The sequence below is a fragment of the Anopheles coustani genome, chromosome 2 (assembly GCF_943734705.1).
Source record: "Anopheles coustani chromosome 2, idAnoCousDA_361_x.2, whole genome shotgun sequence".
Classification (NCBI taxonomy): domain Eukaryota; kingdom Metazoa; phylum Arthropoda; class Insecta; order Diptera; family Culicidae; genus Anopheles; species Anopheles coustani.
The window spans coordinates 16,002,101-16,022,969 of NC_071289.1; the positions used below are offsets into that span (position 1 = coordinate 16,002,101).

General features: G+C 46.0%; 2 protein-coding genes across 2 annotated transcripts in view; both read left to right on the forward strand.

Annotated features, from left to right (window-relative positions):
- Positions 1-20,869, forward strand: part of LOC131266737 (zinc finger protein ush) — a 186,468-nt gene that overhangs the window by 74,764 nt on the left and 90,835 nt on the right. The window lies entirely within an intron of this gene.
- LOC131263983 (general odorant-binding protein 45-like) lies at positions 13,124-13,975 on the forward strand. The gene has a single exon (XM_058266275.1). The coding sequence runs from the start codon at positions 13,124-13,126 to the stop codon at positions 13,973-13,975; it is 852 nt and encodes a 283-aa protein (XP_058122258.1).

Genomic DNA, 20,869 nt, shown 5'->3' on the forward strand with positions numbered 1-20,869 from the left:
CCGAAAGTCTTTCGCGACAAACGGGGCTGCTATCTGTTGCGCAGTTCCGTAGCTATTTCCGCGATATATTTGTGACAACCCTTGGGTACGGCGACCCCCTCTCGTCCGCTCGACACCATCACCACCACCACCATCGAACCGTGTCCGGGCGATTCGGTTGAGTGTTCGCAATAAAACCTGCTGGTACCTGCAGGTCATCATCGGGAAGATATACAATATATTTATTCGCCTTCGCGTATCACCTTTTCCGGAACGGTGGAGGAATGGAAAATGATCGTGTGGCATTGTCCTGCCATGAACCACCACCCCATCCGTGCCCTCCTTCATCCAAGCGAACCAGAACTAGAAACCGACACTCCGGGACGACGCTGTATGTGTGTGTCGCGTTTCGGTAAAGGAACGATGTTCATATTTTCACCTTGAAGTGCGTATCGTTTGTGATATGATACCAACGCCTGCTTCTTCCACACCTTACCCGCCCCCCTGCTGGAGGTGAGTTCCGCATGGGTGACATCGCAAAAGTCGTTCCATTTTTCGTGGCTGTTTTCCGCGACCGTGCGCCATTGCGATTGTGTCACTTCCAATGCCGAATCGACTTTAGGTCCTAGAGCGAGTTTTCCTTTGTCCCCCACCCCCCACACACAAACACATCGTCCATGCTGCAATCTTCAAAAATTGCGACAAAATGACAAAATTGTGGTGGACGAAAAATGTGATATAAAATAAAACCCATTTCCACTTCACGAAACACGGGAGGGAAAGTCTTTTAGCCAGCCATGTGTGCCGCCGCCACCATGTGATATGATATGATACCCGGACTTGCAAATGGCGTACCGGGGCAATTTCTTTATCTGTCAACCGGGCTGCCGGATGCCGGACGTAAGCCGTTGTTTTGGTGAAGCGTGGTCGCCTCGGACCACCGTTCTTGTTGGAATCTCGTTTGGGGTATCTTGCGACCGGCCAACCGGCGACCCCGCACTGGAACGTCTGGGGATAAATGATATAAATAGCTTATAAACAATGGACCAACAACTCGTTCACCAACGAGCACTCTGTTAGTTTGCCCGTTGTTTTTTTTGTTTTGGTTTTGCCTCTTCAAGTGAGCAAACGTCTGTCGGCATCTGAATCGCGTCAGATTCCGCCCGAAGTCGTCTCGAGTCTTCCGGCGGATGGGATAAACTGGACTTTATCCCGATCAGGAAGCGGGTCCCGGGGACCGACGGTTTCTCCTGCGAGTCGGTTTGAGCAACATTAAAACAAAAAAAAACAAATCACAATGGCCACCGCAAGCAAGACGTCACCCCGAAAGCCAGCTCCCGACCGGTAAATGCTGATAAAACTAATCATTCCAGCGTGTGGATGTCGGGGGAGGGAGGAGGGGTGGAGTTTTCCGGGAGTAAATATGATTCCTATATGCAAAAGGACGGTTCTGGTGGATGAGGAAAGGAATGTCGGTTCGGAAAGCTTTCATTTCAATCCAATCCGGGAAAAGTGTCACGCTCGTTTTGAGGCGGTGGCGATTGTTTCTGGCGTGTACCAAACACCAACGACCGGATGGCGGTGGCTTCGGAGAGGGGAAAGGAGGCTCCCTAGTCCCCAAAATACCACCCAATTAAAAGCGATAAACAAAAGGAGGGCATGGGGAGAGATGCAAGTCCTGCAGGAGCGGAGGAAATAAATGCTCAGGATAAACGAAGCGACGGACAATTGCAAACGTATAAATCTGTATGTTGGCGTAGATATTTCATTTCACGCTGGCCACATGCTGTCCCTCCGAAGCTGGGTCACCAACACTAACACCCAATAGCACTGCCATGGAAGGTGAGTGATAAAAATTAATATGATTATTTGTATTGCGGTGCCCGACGGACGCTGGAATCCGTGAAACGTTTTAATCGGTTTATGGTTGGATAATGGATCAAGCAGTTTAGAATAATTATTTTAATTGAATCATTGCTCAATCGACTTTTAATGAGCTTTTGAACAATGCTCGCGAATTATTTGTAATGTTACCCACTGAGTTTGAATGCTTTAATGTTTGTAAATTGGCTTTAAATATTTAAATAAAGTGGAGGACAATATTTAGAGCTGAGAAAGAAAAGGTCGACCTACTTTTATTAAAATCAACTTTCAAATGTGAGACAAAAATGTGGAAAAACTTATCAAACTTAGATAGAAATATTTTCTAGTTTCAACCAATTAAATTTAGAATCTTTTTGATGTACTTTTCCATTGTTTCAGTTATTTGGAAACAAACAGGAAAGCTGTTCATCGGTCAACCATTCCTTTCTGCACGCTTCGTTCCGTCACCATTTTCCATCCGATTCTTCAGCAGCCAGGACACATATTGCTTATGAATTATTCCTCGCAAATCACGGTGATGGAGTAAAACATACGTTTTCGGGAAACCAACCTACCTCATCCATCCAACCCCCCCGCGGGCGCACCAATCGCGGAAGGATTTGTTTTTCGTGACATCGCATCGTCGGTGGAACGTCGGGTGCGCCGGTTTTCCTCCTCAAAATTGCTCCATCACGCCCTCGCGCGGACACGTGGTGGAAAAAGCGATTATCGAGCGTGCGTGCGTACGTGCGTGCATCAGCGATGAGGACTTTATTAGGCGAACCACCGATGGTTTAACGAAGCGGGTGGGGTGGAGTACCGTACGTTCGGAAAACCCCGAACGGGACAAATTGCTCCCCCTCGCCGACTGCGCTAACCCGCGCCACGCGTTCCTCTCTGATGGGTATCGCGGGGACGATGAATTTAATCGATGGAGAAATTAATGGTGTTAATTTGATGGACAGCGGGGTGCGCTACCAACACGGATTGTCGGATCGTCCGGTTCGGGGCGAACGTTCGGTTCGGACCACTCGGACCGATGCTCATTATGCTATTTACATTATGAATTAGGCCGCAACGGCAACAGCAGGGAGGGAGGGACCGTGCGAGAGTAGCAGGGGTGAGCGCCGTGTTTAGATTGATGAGGGCCGATTAGAATCCACCGGAGCCGTGTTGAGTGTTGACAGTTACAACAACCTACCAGTGATCGATATCAGCGTCATCGCTGTCGTCGCCGTTGGATTCCGAGTTTCGGTCCGGGAAAACAAAACACAAATGGGAGTTGGCCACTTTTCTCCGCCGCTTTAGGGAAGTCAAGAAGCGGAAGTCTGATGAAACATTGTTCCCCAGGCCCATTTCAATGAAACAAATCTACCATGTGGTTCGTTAAAAGTGTTTCAGTTTTGTGTGATAACATCTCGCACATAAATTATATTGTAGAATTTGACTTGTTTTCGAAAGTTAGTAAATTTATAGTTCTACCTTTTACTTCGTTGCACAACCAATGCTGGAAGCAAGCTGGTAGAGAGAATTAATCCTATTTAAAATAAATATTTCACATTAAAATTGAAGATTAGTTTAAATGAGTTATCCTATTTTGATAAAGTTTTGGACTTTAATAATATTTAATATATCCTGAAACCTTTGCTCTTAAAAAGACTAAATTAAAGCATCCAACAATAATTTACGAACTGTCAAGACAATTTATGTCAGTGAAGAATTGTGTATTCCGAGGAGAAGTATACACTCAGTCTGGGAAATTTTGGAGATTAAATAACTTCAATTGTTTTGGCTTTGTTTATGTACGCTTGAGTTTATATTGACACCTCAAACTCTTCTTTGGTGAAAGGAAAACCTAACATACGTGCCTTCTTTGAAAAAGTAAAGAAATGTTTACAATCGAGGTTGACCAATTTAACGCACCTCATGACTTATATCATATGCGTCTGTTTTTTCTTCTAGGGTTTCAACGGGAGTAGATAAATCATATCAATTATTCATGGAAGTTAGTGCCAGCACTTTCTTTTATGTGTGTTAAAAGCACCTAATTAATGGTGATAAGGTGATTTCTTTTGTTACCTAACCCTTACTACGTAGAAGCCATTTCTCGGGCGATAAAATCATCCTTTGCAGAGATAGGGAGAGAGATTTGCATTTAGTAAGATTCGACCTTCGTTTTTCTTGCGGCGCGTACGATAAAACATCCCCCTTTGGGCGTCAAATAAATCAAACGGATAAAGCGTAACTCTTTGGATCCGGTGTAGGCAATCCAATTATTATTCGCTCTCCTGCTGGAGCTAATTAACGCCGACCATTTGGAATCAAATAAGCCATTTCTCTTTTCGCTTCCCCGCTACCATGCGAGCTGGTGGAACCCTTTGCAGACCCGCTCCGCCGAGTAGCTGGTCTAGCAATAATCATAATCAAATTAATCGAATAAAACATACACACAGTGAGCAACGGGGGTGTGGAAACTGACCATGTGATTACTACGGTTAACCGCAGTGTGTCGTGAGCTTACTCCATATCCCGCTCACAGAATGATACTTATGTTTTCCACTTCACCTTGCTTCACAAATTCCGATGAAAGGTCGGCAGCGACCCTCGTCTTCATTTCTCTCAGCTTTTTCCTCTACCTTTCCGTCTCCTTCATTCGCAGGTCCTATGCCTTCAGTGACGTTGTTTGATAATAGTTGTTTAGTCAAATAATCCGTTAATGGGGTGTAATTTTCGGGTTTCCCTTCCCGAATCGGGGAATTCGGTTCCAACCATCCATCGACCGTACATTGGTCAGTGTGCAGCCCTCGATGGTTGGGTAGCGCGAAGCGAAGAACGAAGAGCCATAATTATGTTGTTAATTTTCCGTTCAATGCCGTGCTGTTCTACCGCGTCGCCTCCGGGAACCCACCCGCCCGTACACTACCGGGCTTTACGACGTTTGTTTTTCACATCCACCGAACACCGGCTCGGCTCGCCGGTGTATAATTTGTCTCATTAATTATGCATTTGGCCGCATTACATTACGCTCGATTTGGCTGCGGTGTGTTTGTTTTAACCGGTCCACCGATGATCACCCGTTTTGGGGGCGGGTGTGTAATAATCGGGTTCGTCGCTTTTTGCCCCGCGTGCGGGGTGAGTCTTTTGTACCGGGCTGGGGCGCACCGACCGTACCGTATCGAATTTAGCAGCGCCAGGAAGCTCGTCACCTAATCCCAAATGGGGTGTGATAAAAATCGCATTATGAGCCACCTTTTACGCGTGGTTTTACGGGAGAACAATGTCCGATTGAGGTACAATTGTAATGAAAAGGGCTGCATTATTATTTAACGCACCGTCAAAAGGGGTTTGCTCTTTAATTAACACTGCAATGAAGGTACTTGATAGCGTAAGTAAGAGCAATAAAACATCGAATAGAAGTATTTCTCTTTGTGTTTTCTTATCTTAAAAAGTAGATAATAAAATAAGTATATGAAGCTTAAAGAATAAACAGTAAAATAAGGTACTGGTGATTGGGCAATAAAAGTTGATAAATATTTGTCAAATTCTAGTCATAAAATCCCTCTTTTTTCCACAAAGTCTTTGTAAGTTACCGCAGTGTCATTAAGGTGATTTATGACAGCCTTGTTTGCCTTCGGAAAAGAGTGTCAGGCGACGATCTGTCGAATAAAACCAGGCTCACGGTGAATGTATCATTTTGTTCGTTGGATAATTACACCACAACGAACCCTCCTTTCCCAATTCTTTTGTTCACGCTGGACACCATGATCGATTGACATCACTTTGTGGTCGAAACAATTCCTCCGATCAAAGTCAGCATGCTTTCGCGAGGAGTCCGGCTCTTTTCGCAACTTAATCTCGGCATGCAGTCCATTTTCCCTGGTCATTTCCAATCGTTAGTGCCGTTCCTTTCGTCTGGTGGTTGGTTTCCGATCCAGCGTTACTGCCACTTCCCAATCTCACAAAGTCGGAGAGCGTGTGTGCGTCGTCCTATCGCGACCCGTTAAAGCCCATTTCGTCGCTGTTTTCGTCATGTTTTTCGTCCAGCATCTCATCAACGAGCCACATCAACCGGCAGATGGGCCTCGGTGCGTCGCGGCGCGAATCTTTATTGTCGCTCAGGGGGTTTCGAAGAAAAAGGGAATGTCACACCACGCTCGCAAGATCAAAGCGCACGAGGATCGAGCGGGGCCTGCCGGGGGAGCGACCCGCGACTTGATGGAGATCATCAAAAAATCGGCAGCAAAACGACGTTGTCCGACGTCGTGTAAATAGCGTAATTCCTGCCATTCGCGCCGCGCTTACCCGCCGACCGTTAACTGTTAGCAGCGCGCCGTGTCGCTGTCGACACAATCGCAATCACTATTCCCGACCCCATCTCTTCCCATGTCCTTCCCCGCTCGCCAAAAACGCTTGTCTGGCTTGTTCCGCGGGTCACGTACGATCGTTCGCACCACGAACCGCGCATTCGATGGTTGCGCCGTGATAAACCTAATGGATCGCGCGCATACGATCTAAAGTGGTTTTATTTACTTTATTTTATTTTTTTGTTTGAATGTTTTTTTTTCGTCCCCACCTCGCCAACTTGTCCACCAACATCCACTCCTTCCTGGCGTGTCACGGCTGTCTGCATTGACCTGACACTGGGGAACGTTTGATTTTTCGGCAGGTTTTAGTTTTTCTGCCCGGGAAACGGGTTAGATTGGAGCGGAAGATTCCGAACCTATCCAATCCCGTCGTTGTGATATCTTTTTCGAAGGGTAGTTTTGCCGTTTTCAACTCAACTATCAAAACCCTCCGGGGTGCATTTCTTTTCAAGTCCCGCGTCGCGCACACTCTCCTATCTGATAAGGTTGGCTTCTTCTCCGCCGAGCCGACGAGGTGTAGCCTTGCCGTTGGCCACGGAACGATGCCCGATACCGGAGGTGGCTGCTTTTTGAAGGATTGAGGTGCGATAACGCGTGAAAAGGCGACCGCCGATAGCTTAACTAAATGGGACCGAGTGCACGTGTGTATGTGTCTGTGTGTGTAGTCCTTAAAAGCCTACCCCAACGATCGCCGGCGGCTCGTCTTACTAATTAGTAATCCGATTTTTATGGATGTTGATCGCAAGTATCGAATGCCGCTGGAGGAATGTTGAAACCCGAGATAAACTGCGCTGATTTAGAAAATACACGGAAAAGTTACGAGTGGATTTTTTTTTGTAAGGAAAACCAGAACGTTGGAAAACACGTTGAATATGTAATCGATTTGAAATGCGTGGTCCAAATTAGAGAATAAAATCAATTTCAAACAATACCGTTGCATAAAAACCGTTGAGAATTCCCCTTTTTTCCATTTCTGCATGCCTTCCATTACGGTTCCGATTTGCAGAGACGACACCCGCCCGTTTATCGGCCGGACACTATCGGGAACGTACTTTAACATTTCTGAAGAATGCGCATCATTACTTACCGTACCATTCGGTACGATTACAAAGTATCTGTATGACCCTTTTAGGGTGCGGGCCTCGGCAACCACAACATCTCAGCCTTCGGGTGCCCAGTGGGAGGGCCATGCTGTGCCACGGAGAAGAAATGAACCAATTTATCTTCGATAGGCGCCATTGCCGGAGCAAATAATGGACCGAGAGAGACGGTCTGCGGTGCGCCAGGGGAAGGGGAGAATCGATCGGACGCCTTTTTAGCGCGCCGAAGATCGTTTCTCTTTTCGTTCATCGATCATCGGGCTTCTAGTTGGGTTGTTCGTGGGCTTTCATCCTTGTTTATTAGGTAAAAGATAGGTAGGGCTCGGGGCGAGCTGGGGTGAGCAGCGGAAGGGATTAATAAAGACTGACGATGGCGCGACAATTCGGTATTTGCGATTGTGCCCGATGCGCGCGATCCTTCCTCTCGGCTAAGCCAACGAAAAATGGTTTACATTTTTACAATCTCGACCCGCGCGCTCTCCTTACCGGTTGTGTGTCCTACCCTCCTGCTGCTTCCTTACACTTTATCTTGTTGTTGCTTTCCCTTTTCCACCCCGCCTCCGCTCGCACGACTCGCACTACAAAACGAAAGATTTCAACGCCCGAAAGACGACGAACGGACGAGAATGGAACCGTTTCCTTCATTTTTAAACCTACCCGATCTCTCTCGCTCTCTTTCCACCTCTACTTTTACCGCCATCTACCTTCCTCTCTTTGCCTCCTTCTATTACACTCTCCAGCATCGGTTTACCCGATGGCGCTTGGCTGGAGGGGAATGATATCGGTTGCTTATCGGCATCCAGCACTTAAAGCAATAAATTACGGAAATTCTGTTCCCCGTCTCGCCACGCAGCGTGCGAGGGAGAAAGGAAGCGTTTCAAGGATAGAATGCGAGATAGAGAACAGGGAGACAAGCGAAGCCTCCATTCAAGATCGCCAGTCGGGATTTATGAAATCTGGTGCTCTCGTGCGTGAGGGCGAAGCGGCGAACACCAACCAGGATGTGTTTATTTTCGGTCCCAGCTGCTCGGTGCATCGAACGCTTATCAGGGCTTTAGCTCGCTTTCCTTTGCACCCTTCCCCCGTCCCATCGTGCGTTTTCGATAGATCGCAAATGGCTATCCACTGATAGTTTGTTCCTCGGCCCACAAGAAGACCCCGGCGAGGTGCCGCCGAGCAGGCGACGAACATCGAGAGCTTCCACAATCCGGATGGCAACGAGCCTCTCCACGAGGACAATCGACAACAATCCGGCGAAAGGCAGCGCCATCCGGCTCTCTCGTTCATTCGTTTGTCTCCATGATTCACCACCAATGGATGGCTTCCATTTTACCAATAAAGCAAGATTAACACACGCGGGAAGCGGAGTTTCCGAAACTTCTTAAACGAAGCTTCCCGGAGCCATTAGCATTATTTTCATTAATCTTAAAATATTAGGAAACGATTGTGGCAGCGTTGTTCCGCGGGTGGCTTAACGGCAAGAAGCAGGCGAAAAGGCAACGATGGTGATGATAATGGAGGTGTTTTAAGTATTTTACGGTTCTCTTCTTTTGCGCAAGGAAAAATATCGGTGGGTTTAAGTACCATTTAAAATCGATTTGTTCTTGCATTTTATTGATGTTCTTTGCCAAGTATAGAATAAGCAAGATGATTTATTCAATGACTTTCTAAATTTAAAGTATTCTACTATTATGTTCGTATAATGAAGCAAAACCAACGTCACCGGCTCGTCTTACTTCCATCTTCCTTATGAACAGTTAACATTGTTCAATGCTCGTTTTTATTTGCTTACCAATGCCGTCGGGCATGTGTTGGTACAGCTCGCGTTGCGCAGCTGGTTTTTGTTCGTTTCGTGCCAAAAACAAACAGAGCAATATCGCGCTCGTTTCCGATTGGCTCCGGTCTGGAAGCTCGCACAAACTTGCCACGATCGTTGCCGCCCGAACCGGCACAAACCCACGGGGAGGGCGGCACACAGATAAAGCGTCGCGATTGTAAGGGGTTGAAACGGAACATGCTTGGTGTGAGGGGGGAGATGGAAGTGCTAACGAACCACCGGGGCCCGGCCGGGGATGACGTTTGCGTGCGATAAACCGAAAAGCATGCCAACGGCGAACGGTCGAGCAAGATGCAAAAAGGGAGATGGTGAGAAAAATTGAACAAGCAGAACAACTCAAGCGAGACGCTTTTTCAATCGCAACCCCACCGGCAAAGTCCCGCCCCTAACGAAAAACAACAACAGAGAATCAAGAAAAGCTCTGAACAGATCGCTCGAATGCACCGGAAAACGATGGTGGCTGTCTTTCGGTTCATTTTATCATGCGATTTTGAGGTAAATCTCATATCAGGTATTCGAACAGATGAGATTCGTAGCAGGAGGTTAACAATCAGTTTGAAGAATTTTCAAAGAGTCAAAGCTGTTTCTAGATGTATATCAAAAATATTCAAATTTGCATCTTCAATAAACACATACTTTTCGTTACAAAAATAAGTAGAACTGAAAATAGTTCCAGACATCTACAATGTTCAAATGAAATGTTTTTCTAACACTATCAACACGCAAAAAAAATGGAAAGGAAACAGATAAAAACGGTGAAGATAAAACATATTTTCCAGTATGAAACGTTAGTTTTTAAAAGCGTTTTCCTTATTTTCGATTAGATTGTCAGCTATCAAAGAGGATGGATTTATTTTATTTACAACATGCTGGCAAAACTAAAACAACATAATCTCCCCGAGGTGCTGTGGCAAAACAATAGATATAACCTGTCCTATTTTATCCAGTCGTTACGAGTCACGACAGTGTTGTTACATTTTCCAGCGTCCACACGACCGTCGGTGATAAATTATCTGCTACCCTGCAAGCAAATCCAATGCGAACGCAAACGATTACAAATGGCTTCGCGGATGCCTTCGGTCGTCGTCGGGCGCGCAAACGGTTGGCCGGATTTTGATTAGTGTCGATACAACTTTTTCGACCGTTTTTACAGTGTTTGTTTGTTTGTTTCTTTTTTTTTTGTTATCGACCGACACCTCACCACCAGCATGTCACGCACCGGGCACGTACAGGTATTAGGCGTCATGTGTGTGTGTATGTTGACAGCGACCGCCATCAGGACGGCTGGTGTGATACGGTCGGGGTATAAATCTTATGCCTTAGACCATCAGCGGGTGGCACGAAGTCGATCCGGGTGGAAAAAAGGGGTTCCCTTTACCCGGGACACCCCGGTTTTTGGAACGCTAGAAGCGGACAAAACTAACCCGCCTTGATTTACACGCGTCCCGATATCGGTACTGACCAAATGTTTCCATCCGATCCCGGCGCAAGCACGGATTGACGTCGGGAGTGCGAAAAATTGGATCCGCCACCTCCCCCCGTTTGCCCTGCCGGACGTCCGCTTTCCCGGAGGCAAATCGCAATCGAATGGTTGATCGGGTGCCCGAGCTCGAGTTATGGAAATAAAATCCCACCCCCGCTCCGTTCCGGGAGCAGCGGGAGTTGGCGCTTATCTTTTCGACCGCAGCGAGTCACCCGAGCGGCGAGGGGAGGGGGTGGTGTGCGGTGGTGACATTCTATTAAAAAGTGTCGGAAAAGATTTTTGCGTGCCCAAGAAAAAGTGTACCCGAAGGACAAACAATCCTTCAATCACTTTTGCGGCGCGGAAGAAGGTCAGACAGTGAAGTAGGGTGGAGAGGAAATGTGTGAAAATCCTCCCGTCGAACGATGGCCATCTTCGGATGATCGAATCGCCGGTGATGGACAGCGCAAGTAATTGGTTTTTCTTCACGATGCTTGGAGACTTTTTATCTCGCCGAACTGTGGGCAAAGAAAGGGTTGACATTAAAGAAACTTTTTGACACATTACTGCCTTGTGATGTATTTGAAAATGAATTTTTCTTTAAATTTTTATTTAAATCAATGTAGCCAAACATTTTTCATGCAGACTTTATGACACACACAAATGCGACTGGGTACCCCCTAAAAGAATCAAGCTGGAGGGCTTTTTCCGATCGAAAAGCACCCAATTGTCGTTATCTGCATCTGGCACACCGACCGACCAGCTCCGGACGCTTTCCGAGTGGGATTTCGGCTTCACCACATTCACAAAATGTCGACTCTGGAGTGCGGAGAGGGGGACCATCCCGTAAGGACACTCCGGGTCGGCGAATTCAACGGGGGCGTTGATGGGGAAAATTTCATATCAATTGCAAATTAATTATTACCCAAAGGGAAAAAAACGGCAGGATGTCACCAGGCGGCCGGTTTCCCCTCTTCAACTCCCTTGTTCTCGGATGTAAGCTCCCGTTCTGCTACTTCATCCCCGTCACTTTTGACCCACACCAGGGGGTGGTGGTAAAGCACGCGGTGGTAGGACGCACAGGGGTGCTTGTTTCGAAAGCATATGTAAAGTTTGGTGTACGTTTCGGGGCCCGATTTCAATTTTATCGTTCATTCCAACGCCCACACGCCTTGTTTCATGGCTCGGTGCACCCGGCTGCACACGTACAAAAAACCGGGTAACGTGGGTAACCACCACCATCACCACCACCACCACTATCACCCCGATTATGTTGCCGGCAGAGACAGCTCGCTGCTTGTAAGAACCAGTTCGTTTTTATTTATTTAGTTTTCATGTTCATACGGCTAACTGCATTGTTTCAGCTTGGCTCAACTTTATTTACATTTTCGTGCTTCGTGCGTTGATCGACGAATGGGTGGCGTCGGTCGGTGTGCTGATCCAGTTCGGTGGGAAGTTTATCATATGAGGCCTTTCGGGGAAGGTTAACCGGTCGATGTGGAACCGATAAGTGGTTCGTAGTGTCTGGGTACGTAGATTAAGCCCGACGTTAAATTGAATGTGGTCTCCAGTGGTTTCGTGAGTCACCGGCCGCTGGAGATTATTTCCACCCACGCTTTCGACAGAAAATGTCGATTGACTATTGAAAACATTCGCATGCCACGGTTATGATCTATTTCACTTAAATTAGAAACCATATGTTTAGTCTATTTACTACAAATTACAAGTAATATGCACAATTGATGATAACTGAAAGAAGGAAACTGATGTTTCAAAGTCTGACAAAGTCTAAACAGCACGGAAGATGAATTTAAGAATAAACTCCGGAGGATGAGTTGAAATCAAAGCACAAGTTTATTAAAACTTATAAGTAAAACCAATTCTTGTTGTTAAGATTGTTTGTTTTGAAATTATTGATGAAAATGAGGAAGAACACAAGTATTCGAGCAACTTTACGCTGTAAACGAGCGGTAAATACGGTTTGGAACTTTGTTATTTGCCAGATTTAGGTGAACAAACCTTGTTTAATTCACAAATCTTCTCTGAATATGATATTATTTGCATCGGCTTAAAATTAAAACTAATAGCAAAAGTGATATTTGAATTTTCAGTGTTTTGCGTTTCATGTCAAACTAACATTATAGCTATTTTTAATTCTGCAATATTTAGTTTGTTTTGTAAAACATTAGTGATATTTCGTGTCCCCTTTTTGATTCTACTATTCATCTTGTTTGTAATGAGAAGCTTACTTGCCTCATTCTGTTCCCCCAATTAACAATGAAAACGAGTAGACCACACGAAGATTTTGTTAACTTATCCAACGGAATTTAACCTCTTTCAAATTCCAACGTGTTTTCGGAAGTGTGTAGGGTCGGGTTGATAATATAATATCTAGAAGCTTGCTTCCTGTTGCTAGCCAGCGGCACGTTCCAGGCGGAACTTGAGATCGTCTCGCTTTGTGTTTACAGCATTATAAAAAGCGGTCATATTCTCATAAACTCGTCAGTTGCATGTAAGGATGTCTTTCGGTTGGTTGTTTTACGGCGAGCTGGTGCTGCTGGTGGGATCCACCTTCGTCGTTGGCTTTTCGGAGCACAGCTTGGTTTCGAAAAGTTTCGTGCAGGCGCAGCAGGAGTGCGTCGAGTACCTGAAAATTCCGAAGTGCCGGCTGTACCAGTACCTCAACTACAACTACCCGAATGACGCGCAAACCAAGTGCATGATCCGCTGCGTCGGGCTGAATTTGAAGTGGTGGTACGCGGATGTAGTCCTGCGTCCCGAGATAATCGGGCAGTATTTCCTGCCGGACGGGGCGGATGAGGCAAACCAGCAGCGTACCAAAGCTTGCATCCTGCGCCGAACGTCGCCCGGGGAGCCGGGTTCCTGTGGCCATGCGTTCGAAATTTTCCAGTGCTACCTGGAGCAGTTTGGAGAGCTTCTGAACTGTCCGAAGCAAGTTCCACTCGAGGACACGCAGCTTGCCGAGGTGGTCGATTTCTGTCTCGGCCTAAACGAGGTGACCCTCGACGAGTTCGCCAACTACACCACCGGAGCGGACTTCTCTGCAACGGATGCGTCCCGGTGTCTGTTACGCTGCTTCGCCATCCGCGCTGGGTTCTACTCCGACCAGCACGGACCGTACCAGAAGCGGTACGAGCTGCAGTTCGGTACGCCGACCGATTGGAACGACCTCGAGGCGGACTACTGTGCAGCCCGGTATCGTCGCGACGGTCTCGAAGAGTGCACGCTAGCCACGCGCGTCCTTTTCGACTGTTACGACTTCGTGGGCACCCTACAACCTGCCCTGCTTCGTGTCCTGGAGCTCCTGAAGGTTCAGCAAATGATGGCGCTTGAGCATTTGCCGACGTAGTTCTATTACTTTCCATCGCCAAGATTGGGGCGATATAAAAATTTATAAGAAAATCCCATCGCCTGTGCGCGCGCCAGTGCTGGTCAAACAAAATAAAACACCCTGTAAATATCAACGACGTTTTCCATCGAACGATTTTTCTTTTCCTCCACGACGGATTCCACGGGGAAAAAGGGAGTCGTAAATAAAATCCATTGAAAAAGGTTCCCCAGGAAACGCCGTACGATCTTGAACCGGGTTACTACTTTGGAGGGAGATGGTTGGGGAGAGTATGCACATCGCTTCATTGCACAAACACACACACACACGCACACGCTAGCCATTCGCGAATCGACGGCGGGAAATAAATATTAACATTTAGCGTACGGCGAAGGATGAAGGATCGAATCGGCAGACCGGATACGGTGCAGCCGGTGTCGAAAAGGATACGACGTGATAGATCTCGTCCACACACACACACACACACACACCCTCCCTTGAAGCCGGTTCCTCCACGCATCTCGCGACACAACAGCGATGGGAAAATTTATTGCCGATTTCCGAAACGGTCCAGCCACGGTCTCGGGCGTCTGTTTTCCTTCGCTGGAGGAAAAGCTCATCTTCGATAGCGTTATCCTTTTTCCCGAAGCGAACCCCTTTTGGTCCAACTCCGGTCCGGTGTGACCGTGCATAAATTTTCGCAAATCTTGTCGCGCGCGGTGGCCATCCGCTGGACCGACTTTTCCTCCTCCATCTTCTCCCCTCTTGGAACGAAGAAGTTCCTGGGAGGGAGGTAGAGTGGTGGTGGGCGCATATTGTCGTTAACGTTATGGGTGCACGACGAGTTGGTAATAGATTTTTTCTCACTCTCACTTTTCTCTTCTTTCTCTCTCTTGTTGCAGGTAAGTGTCGCCATTCTTGTTGGTGGGTGGGATTTATGAATCCATGGGCTCCTTTTAACCCTGCTGCATTCTTTATCGGGTTCGCCATAGTCTACGAAAATGTATGTAAGTGATAAATGTTTGATTTATTAGACCATCGGATCGATCGGTTTCAATAGAAGGCGGGGAGTATTTTTCCGAACGTCACGATTCGGTTGTAAACTTTCCCGCTAGGAAACCCGTTATCGACCACACATGATTTGTGACATAAATATTAAACACTCATATTAAGTTGGTTTGACGTTGTCTTTCAATGCCGTCCGTTGAAAGTTTTTCGTTGGATATATTATATTATTTTCTGTGCTTCAGTTTTGGTGCTTGAAGAGATGTTGGAGCATTAGAGTTTTAAAATAAGGATTTTATTATTAAAACGAGATTTTAGTGTTTATTTGGTTCTCATTAATTTTCTTCACATACACCTCCTACGTGCTGTATAGATTTACTGTTTAAGATGTTTTTACTATAACTTTACCTTCTTCAAAACGTGTGATTACTTCAATTTTGAAACTTTAATTTGTTTGTTCTGGTCTCTATGCAATTTTTACAACAAAACTTACTGTTTTGTAGAATCACAACATAGTATTTGCTCGTGTACTTAAAAAAAATGTGATTTGATAATAACATAAGCACAAAAGAAAGTATTTTAATGTATAGTCATGTGTGATTTATCATTAAGGTTGTGCTTAGAATTTTTTGAACTCATTGTTCATATCTCACATACTTGCATCGTATTATTGAACTTGTTCAACATAGAATCAAGTTGTCGGTATAAAGTGGGAAAGAGTGAATAACCAACATAATCCCAAGTTTTTAAGAGCGTTACAAGAAGTTGCCAATGAAAAGAAAGTACCTCCATCGGAATAATGTATCGAAACATCTTCATCGTTATGCAAAGCGCCTCGTTTACCAGGGGGTTCCGAAAACTACCGTGCAAACGATTTTCCACACCACACCTCGGTTTTCCTTTTTTCTCTTTTTTTTTTGCTGGTCCCATTTTCCGGCAAAGCACATTCTTTACGATAACGTGCCTTTCCCCGGTGACGGTGCCGTCGATCGTCGAACGATCGAACTTTGGAAGCGCAAACCTTCCGGAAATGGAAAACTGTCGGTTACCAACGGGCGCGCAATGGCTTTTCACCGATGCACGAACGCAAACGGAAGGTCCCGGCACGAGTGGGGGTGGTGTTGTGTGACGATGGCGTACTGAAATCTTTCCGAATATTATTACTACAACGGAAATAAAATGTCGTCGTTTATCGTGGCTGGTGACATATCATGGCCACTGCACCCGGGAGTGGCTTTCGGGTGCATAGGCATGCAGGGGGCGGGGGAGGGTTGGAATCGAAGAAACATGCATATCTTCCTGGTTCATGCGCTGTCGGATTAGGTGTCCATTTTTCGCCTTGCTGTGTGCCACTGCACTGCATCGACCTGTTTAGGAAATGGTCCTTTCGGAAAGAACGGGTTTGAAGTCACCCACAGACATACCAACACCAACAGACAGACAACACAATGCAACGTCGACAAGGCTCGTCGTTTCGGTGAATCGAGAAAGCTCGCTCCAATCGGCACCGACCAGCATCGGAAGCATCTCCTCCTTTCCGCTGTGGAAAACGAACACCCGGGTGACTTGTGCGCCTGCAGAAAAGGGACAAATCAGGGCCAGCCCCAACTCTGCACCCGGCAGTCCCACTTTATCGCATTCGCAGTCGAACAAATCTTCTGCGATGCAGCTTTGTTATAAATTGTGTGATACGAAATTTTATAAATAATATTTAATGTCATCCCACACCGCAAGCTGGGCGTTTGTGGAACACGGGGAAAAAAGAGACTGTTTGTACAAAGGGCGGGCGGGGATGGGGGTAGCAACCACCAGCACCAGCACCAGCACCGACCGACCGAAGAACGTTGGATTGTGTTCTACGTTTGACGCGCTCGGAACCAATCCGGAATCCGATTTCTTTGTGGTGCAGCAAGCAAACGACGACGACGACGACGATGGAAGCCAGTGAAAACTCTTTCCACAAGACGGTATCAGCTCGGATGCACTGCTTCCCTTGCCTTCATATCATACACACACATACACACTCACATAGTCTTGCAGCCAACCGAAAGAAGGCCAGTTTTTCCCCCGGCAAAGCCGAAACCGAAAGATGCCAGCGAAGAAAACGGGATATTCCGGGTTGCCGGAAAACCGGGACGTTCATGTTTGCGGACCCCGCCTTCTCTGCTGCTTTCCCTCCCTCCCCCAAGTGCTGTCCCAAGGAGCCTGCAACTTTCTTCTGCAACCGAAACATCCCCCGGGATAACGGTGCCCATCACCGGTGGCTGCTGCTGCAGTATCGTGCAGGGGACGAGCGCGAAGACTATATCTCTTCGCCACCGATAGTCATTTCGTCCACCGGTTTGGGTGTGAGCAGAGAGCTGGTTTGGTTGGGAGTGATGTGGCGGGAAAGATTTCCTCTCTGTAAAGTGTACAGGCGAAGCTTTCCGCTTGCCGGCTCCGTGTGCAGTGCGCAACACTCCCTCGTGGTGGTGGCTCGTGGAAATAGATGAGGAAATGATGATGAACTTTATGAAGCGTCAAAGCTCGGTGAGCGAGCGAGAAGCCGGGCCAGAACTTGCATCGCCACTGATAACGACTTTAACGACGACGCGGCGAGGATCGACGAAGGTGCGAGGATTTCGAATACGCTCGCTCCTTTCGGCTCGCACACCACATTGAGACGTGCGCAAATGTACACTTTGCCTGTCCAGGGATACAGTGGTCGATATGCTATAAGAACATACCTCTTGACGGATTTTTAAACTGTTTGCTTGAAATATTAATGCAACGTTTAAGTTATGTTACTCTATTTTTCTATAATTGTGTGTCTCCATAGTATGTTTTCATTATTTAAGCTAAGTTAGGGTTAGTTGTACAGTCTTCTTTTCAGTTCTTTTAGGCAAGGTGAAGTTAGGTTAGTTCAAGATGTTTTTCATTTCTCTATTAAGGCTTTTTGTAGTTGCAATTAATAGTTTTCCCTCAAAAATACCTTCCTAAAATTAGTTGAAAATTAAACTTAGTTGAAATTACTAATAATCAGCCTAGTTAGTTGTGAAAATAAAACATCCAATGCGGTAAACATATAGTGAAATTGAACCAATTTAATTTATTCCGTAAATTTAACATCCGCAAATGTAAGTTAGGAATGTAATTCTGAAACGAATATACTCCAGACTTTGGAGTTATATAACTTCAAAAAAGTTTCTGTCGAACATGAATGATTTCAATTTTAGCAAGGCTTCTAACAATAATTCAAATTCATATTATTAAAAATTGTTTAATATCATAACAAAACATTTTCCTTACTTACATCACGCCAGTTCGAACTGTCTTTTTCTTGTTCAAAAATGCACCGCTTATTATGTGGATGAAAATTAGTAGATGTAGTTGTTTTCACCATGTTTTCAAAAACGTAAAAATCAATCAAATGGCATTCAAACTAATTCATACTACCCTTCAACTTCGTTGCTGTCCAAGAATTATAAAAATGAAGTTTGCGCTTAAAACAATTGCTCCCACTGTAAATCTCTCCCTCTTCTTATTCCTTTGGATGAAAGATTTTTCCTTTTCCCATCGGTACGGAATCTTTGCAGTGATTTTCCTCTACGTGCATTCCCGCTGCACTGCCAGATGGAAAAGAATAAATATCCTTACGCTGCGGGTAAGGAAAATCAAACCCGAATGGTAGTGGGGGTACCGGTGTATGGGGTGGGTTTGAAACTTTGTTTCCTTAAACGACAGCTCGCGTCAGTGCGATGCAAAGGGGGTGGGGGCGAGATCCTGGTGAAGTGTATCGTTGAGATTTCCGCTGCCAGGCTATCGAAACCGTTGACGAAGGGGCAGAGGAAAGTGGATGGACTATTCCTTTGGGGGGAAGTAGAATCGAGCGGGCAGGAAGTGCCCGCCGGGAGGAGTTGGTGTGAAAAGTTCTGAAATCTGACCAATCATTCCGGTGCATCAGCATCTCGAAACGAATCGACCGTACTTTGACGGTACGGGGGAAGGGAGAATCCCGCAAAAAGGGATCTCATTCGTTTGCCCGCCGCAGCCACGAAACCCTTTTCCCCCACCCTCCACGGAAGAAAACTGCACTGGCTTCTTATCGCCACCCTAACGAAGTACGATGAGGGTGGTCCTTTGCAGTTCTTTTTTCCTTCCTTCCTTCCTGCTTTCCGTCCGAGGGCGAATTGTTTTGTTCAAGAAAATCCCACTCTCGTATCTTTATCCTGCAGTTGCTCCCCTCGTTTCCCGCGCACTCCCCCTTCCGGTCATTTAAAGTGCAGCGAATCCTTTCGCTCCCTTTTGGGGTGAGTGGGGTGGAGGGGGAATGTTACGTTCGCTTTCGGTATCGCTTCCGGTTGACTGGCGTAAGTTGGCAGCCATCGTTGCCGACGTTGAATGCTAATCGAAAAGCATCGACGCGATCCTCTTGGCTGGCGGAAATGCTCCAAGCGGGCGCTCCTACGTTCGATGGCCATCCTGGAAAATGCACAATCACGCGGGAAGCGGAATGAAATCATCGTTACATCTTTTGCTCGTTAGAGTCGTTTTTTCTTCTTCTTCTTTTCGTGAGCCAAGTTTCCCGAGGTTTGAGGTTGTTCTTTTCGCACACTGGATTGAGAAACGGAAAGGAAGGAGGGGCTCGAACCGGCTGCTGCAGTTTGCGTCCTCCGCCCAGGATCATGATTGATCGCCTGAAGTGGAAATCGATCCAATGGATGATGTTTGCTTTTCCGATCCGTTTTCGTTTTTTTTTTTTTTTGTTGAGGAAAACTCTCTGGAAGGGAAAGAGATATGCAGAGGGGCAAAAGTACACTCTGGAGGACGTCCGTTCTCCGTCGGGATGGCGGTCTCGAGTCGTGCGGGGAATCGACCAGCCCCGGATTGGTTCCATATCGCCGTACCCAGCACCAGATCGATTGCTCTTCGGGGTTCGGTTTATTTTTTGCTTCCCCTGCCGTTTGTCTTGTGTTGCAGTTATTTAAAGCTAAATTGGCACAATCACGAACGATTGATTGAAGTGCAGTGTGGGCCTGGGTGGTCTGGCCTCTGGCCGCCGCCTCGTTGGCTGGCTGGTGCGGATGCAGATAAGAAACCGGCCACTTCGAGCCGTTATTCGTGACCAAACGGGACTACTTCGGGGCACTTGATGGAAATTGTAGTCAAATTGATTACTTGAAAAAAAATATTGGACATCCTTCCATCAGTATTTGATCTGGTGCGATGGGAAGTGAAGAATAAATGGAATAAAAAAGAGCAAAAAATGAAACATACTTTCAAAAAGGATACTTTCCATTGAATGAACGAAAACGTTTTCGTATCCCAATCTTTTTTCGTGACTCTACTACAGTTTCTTGGTTATGATTTAAAATTTAATCTTTGCAATAAAGTTAAAATTAAAACAGATTAAAAATTTGGTTGAAGGTCTTCTTATTTTTTTATATATATAGATATATTTTTACAATCATTAACTCATTCGCAGATGTTTACGTGTTATTGCATTTATTTATAAATCTTTTAATTTTATAGAAAGTTTGTAGAAATTTATCAACTTTTGAATTTTTTTAGTTACAACAAACTTTTTAAAGAATTTGAAAATCGTTCTCAAAACCAATGTTTACATCCTCGTAAATTAAAGAAAAATCTCTCTCTGCGGTTTTAAAGATCTTTTTCGGTATGTTTAAAGTAGAATCGTATCGCCGACGTCCTAAATCAACCGGGATCGGGCTGGAAAAATTGCCCAATTTTCACTGGCGCATGCACTTTTTTTTTCTTTCCTTATCGCTTCCAATTACGGCCCGCGAAATACCGTAAGAAGTTTGCAGTCGCAGCGAAAAATAATCGCTTCAACCATTCGTCAAACTTTTCGTCCAGCGCGCTATCGTCACCTGGCTCGAAATGGGGAAAAAAAGGTGGGAAAACCTAACG